The 8,475-nt window shown below is 39.5% G+C and overlaps 1 protein-coding gene across 1 annotated transcript; it reads right to left on the bottom strand.

The window, feature by feature from the left end:
- Positions 1 to 874: 874 nt before the first annotated feature.
- On the bottom strand, positions 875 to 8,052 carry LOC139294572 (transmembrane protein 26-like). Its single transcript, XM_070916488.1, has 6 exons — positions 7,859 to 8,052; positions 6,786 to 6,885; positions 6,443 to 6,532; positions 3,572 to 3,780; positions 3,188 to 3,267; positions 875 to 1,313 (listed from the first exon to the last, which is right to left on the bottom strand). The coding sequence occupies exons 1-6, from the start codon at positions 8,050 to 8,052 to the stop codon at positions 1,018 to 1,020; spliced, it is 969 nt and encodes a 322-aa protein (XP_070772589.1). The 3' UTR covers positions 875 to 1,017.
- Positions 8,053 to 8,475: the final 423 nt, after the last annotated feature.

Below are 8,475 nucleotides of genomic sequence, written 5' to 3'. Positions count from 1 at the left end.
AAAAACAATACAATTTTGGAAAGATACTGATTTCCTACGGTTGTCTGCAGCCGAGTGCGAACGAAGTGATTTATTTCCCATTCAAATGTCACAAATGACGAGAATTAATGGTCTTCCTTGTCCAGTGTTGATATGGTGGTTTTATCAAACTGCCAACTAGCACAGGACAGGATGTTTTCCCAATCAGTTTGAACTTCCTGTGTGGGTAAAGACAGGAAAATTGTGCTACCATGATCTCAGTTTCTGTCAACACATCACAGCCGTGGTGTCATCTAGTATATCTCTCTGTCTTCCTCTCTTCCTGCTCTCCATGTCCTCACTTCCGCTCGACGAAGAAGAAATCTGTCCAGTCCTTATCAAAGCAGTAGCCTGGCTTCAGTTACTGTAGGTGCTGTGTTGACAAGCAGAGGTTGTGAAAACTTTCATTCGTTATATTGTGCTGATGGTCTTCGTAATGTGTCATTTCCTGTTGTGTGATCGTACACCTTTTCCTGCCCCTGCTCTGTTTCCTTCTTTTCCTCTGTGTCTCCTGCCTACTATTTGCCTGATGTCTTTTATTTTAATGTCAAATCAGTTATTCAGTCAACAACTGCAATCTTTAAGGCCTCTTTATACATGACTAAAACAAGCATGTCCATGCACATATTTAAGTACTGAAATAAATGGTGGTGTTTTAACTGAGTTGACTGAGGTAAACTCCGTAAGGACTGAAATGTCAATGATGTGAAGTATAACCTTCGAAATGTGTCAAACGCTAGGCAGTCAAGTGTGGAATGTGAACTTGGCAACTTCATCTTCATCTGTAAGAAAATGGTTGCTCACACTTTTCTGCTCCCAACAGTATTAATTATTTACAACCAATTGATTCCGCAGAGTTAAGTACATTGTGAGAAGAAAACCAGGAATTCACTTTTTTCCTGCCCCAATTGTAGTGTTTATCAGTCTACTGTAACTGTAAAACTTTGAGTTAACACCTCTCCATCTCCCCGGTTCTCCTCTTCCCCCTGGGCTGACTCGTCACACATATGGGACGGCGCTTCCGCTGCCTCTGCTGGAGGATCTGAAGTCCTGGCATACAACCGTCAACCTGTACAAGTTCAGTATGACCACCAGGAAGTTCTTGATGGCGAAGAAAACCAGCATCTGGTGGAAGACGTCGAAGTAGGTCATGATGGTGAGCCTGACCACCAAGAAAGGGCCGTCCTGGATAAACAAGGCCTCCACGACGCTCCATATATCCCTGCTGTGTTTAGACAAGAGGGACACCTCCTGGACCCCCTGCTCACCCTCACTGTCTGGCTTGGAGTTCACCACTTTTGAAATCCAAGCGACAAAAAACAGAAAACAAAGGAACAATCTGTTAATCCAATTGTTTGTTTAGTTGTTTTAACCTGAATTTCAAAGCCAAAGCAACCACAGCCACATGTCCTACATACATTACATCTGTTGCAGTGACACTGTTTATGCATATTGTCACTGTTAAATAAACTAAAAAATACAATAAAAGTATTAATTGTATGATTCCCATTTCCACAATCAAGATACAAGCCGTGCAGATAGTTTAGATTTCTTTGGCTAAAGTTTGGAGATATCCTAAACTGAGACTTCTGCCGCCACTCCAATACAACAGAGCTGAATAAAACTTCAAATTTAGTTGACAAAACAATGTAGGTCCATTTAGTAGCTGCCTGGGCATTTAATGTCAATATAGGCTTAAAAGGTGATACTGAAAGATTGTGTGACACAATGAAAAGCTCCAGAACCTTGTGGTGAGATTTTTTTTTTATCAACTACTGTTTCGAATGTCAAGAATTACCTTTAACCCTCAGCTTTTAAATCAACATGGCTACAATACTACAATATGGACATCTACATTTCCATGACAACTGGGCAAACTCCATCAGCTGGTGAAGATCGTGTGATGTGATCGAAAGCTCCAGAGTAGCTGCTAAATGGACCTAACTTTTCTGTTAATTGGTCAAGAATGAACTTTGAAACTATGAACATGTTGTACCTGTGTGTCAACACTTTCTGTGTTTACACGGCATTCAAACACACTGGACGTGACTGCAGGTTTACACTAACCAACAGACACACCCACATGAGCGGACAGAGACACACACACACACACACACTCTACACACTCTACACACTCTACACACTAAAGGGGAAACAGCTTCATTTGTAAACACAACAGAACACTGCGCATTCAAGCTCAGAGTGCTCACAATGCATTATGATGGTAAAGCTACACATGAAAGTATTAAGAATCTCATCCATTTGTAAATTATTAAAGGTTGGGTAATGAATAATTGAGATCGTTCGTTGGAGTTGTCTTTTCCGAGAACAGAGTTTCTAATTACTTATAATGTTCTTTCTTTCTTTCATGAAACCCTACCCTTTGTTCACTCAGGTTTGAGCAGGCGGGTTTACATTATTTTCTGTGCTGAGAAAGTTTCAAAAGGTTTCAGAAAGACATCTGCTAGTTGGGCCTCGCCTCATAATGGCTTCCTCTTATCAGCAAAGTCGAGAACTGGACTCTTTGTCAGTCCAAATCTGTTTATGTAATGAACTTGTGAGACTGGATTTCCTCCTAAAGACCTACAAACTCCTTAAGTACACCCTTCCTGTTAGTGATTTACTTTTGTGGTAAGTCTGTTTTTAGAACTTTCGACTATGTGACAGTGCAATACATACATATATATATATAGACATACATATACATTGTTGCTGTATATATTTTTAACTTAAATATTGTAAATGTGTATATTTTTTATTTTCTATTTTTTATTTTTATATTTTGTACATACTTTTATTTCTAAATTTATGCTGCTTTCTACTCTTGAAAGGGAGCACCAGTACTGTAAAATTTCCCCCCGGGGACTCTGATATTGCTGAAAATAGGGAAATTACCACGTCTCTGATAAAAGAAATCTTGTGGTGTATTCGAACCTCAAAACAGATTTTTCTGTTAATAATTCAACAAAGCGAATTATTTCAGCCGAACTGCTTTGCACTGTTTACTTACAGCACTGGCCTGGACGCTGCTGACTTACTTAATGTTTTGCCAAATTTCTGAACACATTGTTTGGATTGTCCCACACTGGGGAGAGGTTATGTAAATCAATAAACGGCTGTAACTGCTTAATAAGCACCAAATTTGTTTAACACGCTATCACACACTGACCGGACAGATGTAGAGGGAACTGCAACATGCTCCAAGTCCATACAGCTAAGATGATGTAGACCACCTGAGGGCTCTTCTCTCTGGAAAAGTATAGTTAGAAAATGTAGTGAAAAAAATTATTTTATGTTTTAAATTATGCTTATTTCAGTTAATGCACTGATATAATGTCAACACTGCAGGGATAAGATTTGGGGACACAGATTAGGTAACTTCACCTTAAAAGTGCTTGAGTACACTTAACTTCACCATAAAAGTGCACAGGTTCTACACCTTTGCGTTTATACATAAGTGTGAACATACTTATATGCATGCACAGACTCAGTAGACACCCATAAAACTATGAAGCATATTCATAACCAACGAGAAACGTGATTAGCCACCCACTTTACGTCTGACAGACTCTCACTGGTAAATTCGAGGATGTCTGCCGCAGTGCCGACAAAAATTAGGAGAAGCTGCGAGAGCTCGTCCCGCGTGACTCCGCCTCCCAATGGGAGGAGCCACTTCCCCACGATGAGGAGGATGAGCAGGATCTGATGAAGAGCCAGGATCCAGTCGTTGGAACAGACGGCTGATAATGCATCGTTGATATTCTGGAAAAGGAAGAGAGATTGAAAGATCTTCTCGGATGGCTGGATCTCTTCAGTCAGGAATCCTCATGTTACTTACTAGTTTCTGGTAGCAATAAAACCCTGCAAAAGTATGCAGAGATTACTCTAACCTGGTGATGCTTGCTGTCCAAATCTCACCTCTTACTCCATTTACGGACCCTGTTTTATTTGCTCTGCTAAATGTCATAATCTTAATTATTTAGACATTCAATACTTTCTTATTGTCAACAAATCCAATGAAAAGACCGAAACCAACAATGTGCTAATCCGTCTTCCAAAACTCTCCAACTTCCCTACACTGTCCTTGGTTCTCAGCCCCAAGCAAAATCATTCCTACTGAAGACGGAAATTAAAAAAATCGGAAATCTAAAAATATACTTTGACCTTTTAAAAAAGGCTTAAGACTTTCTTAAAATAGCTGGGCACTGTAGTTTTTGGCAAACTTAAACAGAAGCAAACATTCGTTGGGGACTATTTCAACTGCAGATTTGGTGGTGTGCTTGTGAGTATCTAAGGCAGCAGGATGGTGTACGTGGGATTGACTCAAAGTAAACTACAGTGCCCATGCACATCATAATGGACTCAGTGCAGCAGTGTAACAGAAACACAGTAAAGGGCTGCAGCATGCAGCCAGCTTTTGGAGGTGCGCCACAATTTAGCGTTTCTCCTCGGCTGAGTGGGTGTGGTGCCAATCTAGCTGTTATTTATAAATTATTTCAAATGCTGCCCTCTTACTGTTATTGGCCACACTGGTTTTCAGGCTCTTGTTTGTTATCGATGGCAGACATTATGTCTATCTATCTAAGCTAAACCTTTCAACCAAATTATATGACTTTATTGCTGCTGTGGTTGCAAAAATAACAAAGTGAATCTTAGTTTTCATGTAGATGTTGGTGTTAATGTCTGTAATGTTGTTGCTTCATTTGTTGCTGTTTGCAGTGCACGTCTCACTGCATTCTTAGGTTTATTCTCAGGTCTATTTCTCTCTTCATCTAAAGCAGAGCAAAAAGACATCTCTTCCTATGACAGTCTGTTGCAGTCAGATCAGGGTGAACGTTACATTGCTGCTGTTGATCATAATATTTTACTAGCTTGTCTGAAAAAGTGGGCTGAGATATCTGGTACAATGAGTTGTATGTGTATGACTTTCTTTTTCTTTTTCTGTATTTCTGACAGGTTGCTTCATTGGGCTCCTCTGATCTGTGGAGTTCCTGCAGGGTCAATTCATGGACCCCTTTTATTGCTGCTCTACTTGCTGCTTTTATGGCACATTATCCATCTCTTATCATTCCTATCTGGTGATATTTGGTTTTGGTATTTGTAAAGCCTGGTAACATCTCTACTTAGCATAATTGTACCTGGATGACTCATAGCTTTCTTTCTCTTGCCGGCTGCATTTAAGATTCTTTAGAACCCTTGACGATCCTGTTATCGGCACAATTAACTGACTCTTAAGCCAACTTTGTCTCAGTATCTCCATTAGAGGAGTGGCTCTTCTGAAGAATCCAGGCCTGTATGTGTGGTGACTTCTTTCTGAATTCTTTAACCCCTGATGGTGCATTCGGCTTTCCAATCCTCTGATGTTCATGTTTTCTTCCTCTGTATTCACTCCAAACTGGCAATCAGAGAATCTGTCCAAAACTCTGCTCCTCCCCGGTGCTGCTGCCAGAGGAGTTGGTGTCGCTCAAGATGAGGATACAGTTAGAACGTTTTTTTCTTCCTTTTCATTTTTGACAGTGTGACAATACATAATTTAGTTTTCTACAGCAAATTACAAGCGAGATGCATCATTCAAGAGTATCAGGCAATTAGTTTACCAATCATCTCAGTTCAGACTGTTGACTATTTGCTTAAAACAAATAAAAAAAACTCTTCAATATCTTGAAGAATGGATATAAATTTACATTTTATGTTCTCCCAACGCAGACAATGAGTTATTCTGAGTGATGTTTCAAGCATGCTGCTCTTTATCAGCTGACTAGTTATGACATGAACACCGAGCCATAAACAACATTTTTAAGAAGATTGGAAAGATTTCCATGTTAAAGGAATAGTTCGACATTTTGGGAGACACCACTCTCATATCTGTCCGTTCAATATGAAGCTACAGCCAGCAGGCAGTTAGCTTAGCTTAGCATAAAGACTGGAAGCAGGGGGAAACAGTTAGCCTGTCTCTGTACAAAGGTAAAGAATCCCCCTACCAGCACCTCTAAAGCTCACTAATTAACACATTGAATCTTGTTTGTTTAATCCGTACAAAAACTGAAGAGTAAAAACGTCACGTTGTGGGGTTTTTTAATGAGGGGTTATGTGCCTGATGATTTCCTGGTTGGATGCAGTGGCTTCCTCGAGTCTGATTACCTGGCAGCCTCACAGTGACAACGAGACAGAGCTGTGATTAAACTGTGAATCGCAGTAAAAGAAAACAACAACGAATGGATAAAACAAATGGAAATGTGCATAAGGAGATATGAGCAATTTTCCTGCGAGCTTCTTGTAATTTTCTGTTGCTTTATTTTGGAGCTTTTGGTTAGTTCCCTACCATATTGTGTATAATCCATACTGCAGAGAATATGTTCTAATAAAAGACGCAAGCGAAGTTAAATTAATTTTTCAGTTTTTCAGTTAATTTTTTCACTCTTACCTTCAAGTAGTTCTGGTGTGCAATTTTTCCCAGGGTATCATTCAGTGTGATCACGTCCCGCAAATTATTCCAAGAGTTGAGCCTTTTGCACTGCAAACAATTGAAAGTGTTTTTTAGAGACTGAATTTCACAGACTACTTGTACTTTTCACTGTTATTAAAGCTCAAAAGCTTCAAGTTGAATCAATAAATTGATGAATGATGTAGCTACGTATGAGAGCTAGAGTTTTGCAACCCCCCCCCGGCCAACATCTATCATTAGATGACATGTTGGGAAAGCATGAAAACTGTTGTTTTAAGCAGTTACACACTGAATAAGTGTTTTTGTTTCTGGTGTAGAGTACCTCAAGGTCGCTGCTGTTATCCTGGAGGTGGTGGTGGAGCTCCAGGATCCAGATAGAGGGAACAATACTGATAAGAAACAGAAAGATAGGAGGAGAAAACCTGCAAGACAACCAAAAAGCACTTTATCAACACAACTTCAATGAGACGCATTGGGAATTGATTAATACAAACCTTGCGTTAAAAAGTAGTGCATTAAGAACTTATTTATTTTCTTATTAAGCCTATACTAATCTAATATTGGTTAATAAATATAGATAAATACATTTAGAACTGAAAAGATTAGTCAATTGATCAGTTATTAAACTGAAAGAAAATTAATCTGCAATGGAGGAGTCATTTTAGAAGATTTGATGCTTTTATTTCTCTCATATGAAGGTAAATTGAATATATTTGTGTGACTGTTGACTATTGACATCCAGATGCATTTTATAATCCGAACAATTAATCTGGAAAAAAATCATGAGATGAATTGATAATGACACTGATTGTGCAACTAACGATTTTCATTATCAATTAATCTGATTTTTTACATCCTCTAAAACAAGGTATTATATTATCACTTAGCTTTCAGTTTACTACATCAAGACACTCCCACACAAATCTTTGCTTCTTGAAAGGTTTAATAATTAAACTGTTTAACTACTGTATACTGTGTTGCACTGGTTTTTATTGTATTTTAAATTAAAATGTCTGCTGTCATTGACGGTTCAACAAAAAACTACACGTCAAGAAAATGAAATACAACGTATTGTTTACAGATTATGTTGAGTTCCTGGAGCAAGAGTTAAGGGGGTACCACCCCATCCTCACTGTCCCAGGACCGGCTTAACAATAGCAGCGGGGGGACAAGCAGGATGCAGAGTATTTAGGGAGGTGGGGGAAGGGTTGGGGGCAGGGGGAAGATGACAACAGCTTAATTTATTTATATATTCGACTGTAAATATATTCAAAAACGATGTACAAACCACGCAGTTGAGAATAGTTTTACACAAAAAATAAATGCATTAGGTCAAGTTGCATCCTCAAGCATAATATAATTGCAACACATTTACAGACATGCACCTCATCTTACCATTTGTAATCTTGTCCCTTTCGATTGCTCAGTGTTATTATCATTTCAACGACAAGCGGCAGAAAGAGCAGAGTCAGCAACCAGTAATGGGGCTCTTCCTTCACCCATGACACCCTCCAGACCCCGACCAGAGAGGCGAGCAGAAATAACGCTCTCGTAATAATCGCACGTATAAACTTGAACAGGACCGTCATGCTGGCTGGTTGCAGGTCAGTATCGTGCACAGACAGTTTCCCGTTATTCCTGAAAGTTAAGATCCTAGAGAGCAGCTGCTTCAACGGTGAGGAATAAAACCCACTGTTGGATGTAGTTTTTAAACAAAGTCCCCAAAGTTTAAGCCCCGCCTAGAAAGAAAGTCCCATCCGGTTTTACCTGACCGGGGATCAGATTGTGAAGAGTAATGGCGCTGCTGCATAAATCCGGACCCAATGAGCTGCTGCTAAATACATGACAGAGCAAGCAGCCTCATATCAGAGAGCTCACTCCCAATCATTCATTCATTAATTGATTTATGGATCACATCATGAGTCCATTACTAACTCTGTGGCTGTAAAGGAGAGGGCAGCATCACATCAGCTGTTCATTCACTTCCTCTGCTGTTTTTAAATCCAGGAATC

Source organism: Enoplosus armatus, chromosome 12 (genome assembly GCF_043641665.1).
Source record: "Enoplosus armatus isolate fEnoArm2 chromosome 12, fEnoArm2.hap1, whole genome shotgun sequence".
In the NCBI taxonomy this organism is placed as follows: Eukaryota; Metazoa; Chordata; class Actinopteri; order Centrarchiformes; family Enoplosidae; genus Enoplosus; species Enoplosus armatus.
This window is presented reverse-complemented; position numbering and strand designations above follow the sequence as displayed.

Excerpts from the sequence above, each read along its gene's own strand:
- LOC139294572 (XM_070916488.1), bottom strand. The coding sequence starts at position 8,052 with ATGACGGTCCTGTTCAAGTTTATACGTGCGATTATTACGAGAGCGTTA. Across the intron at positions 6,533-6,785 it reads ATAACAGCAGCGACCTTGAG|TGCAAAAGGCTCAACTCTTG; the intron begins GTACTCTACACC and ends AATTGTTTGCAG. Across the intron at positions 3,781-6,442 it reads CACACCAGAACTACTTGAAG|AATATCAACGATGCATTATC; the intron begins GTAAGAGTGAAA and ends TTCCTTTTCCAG.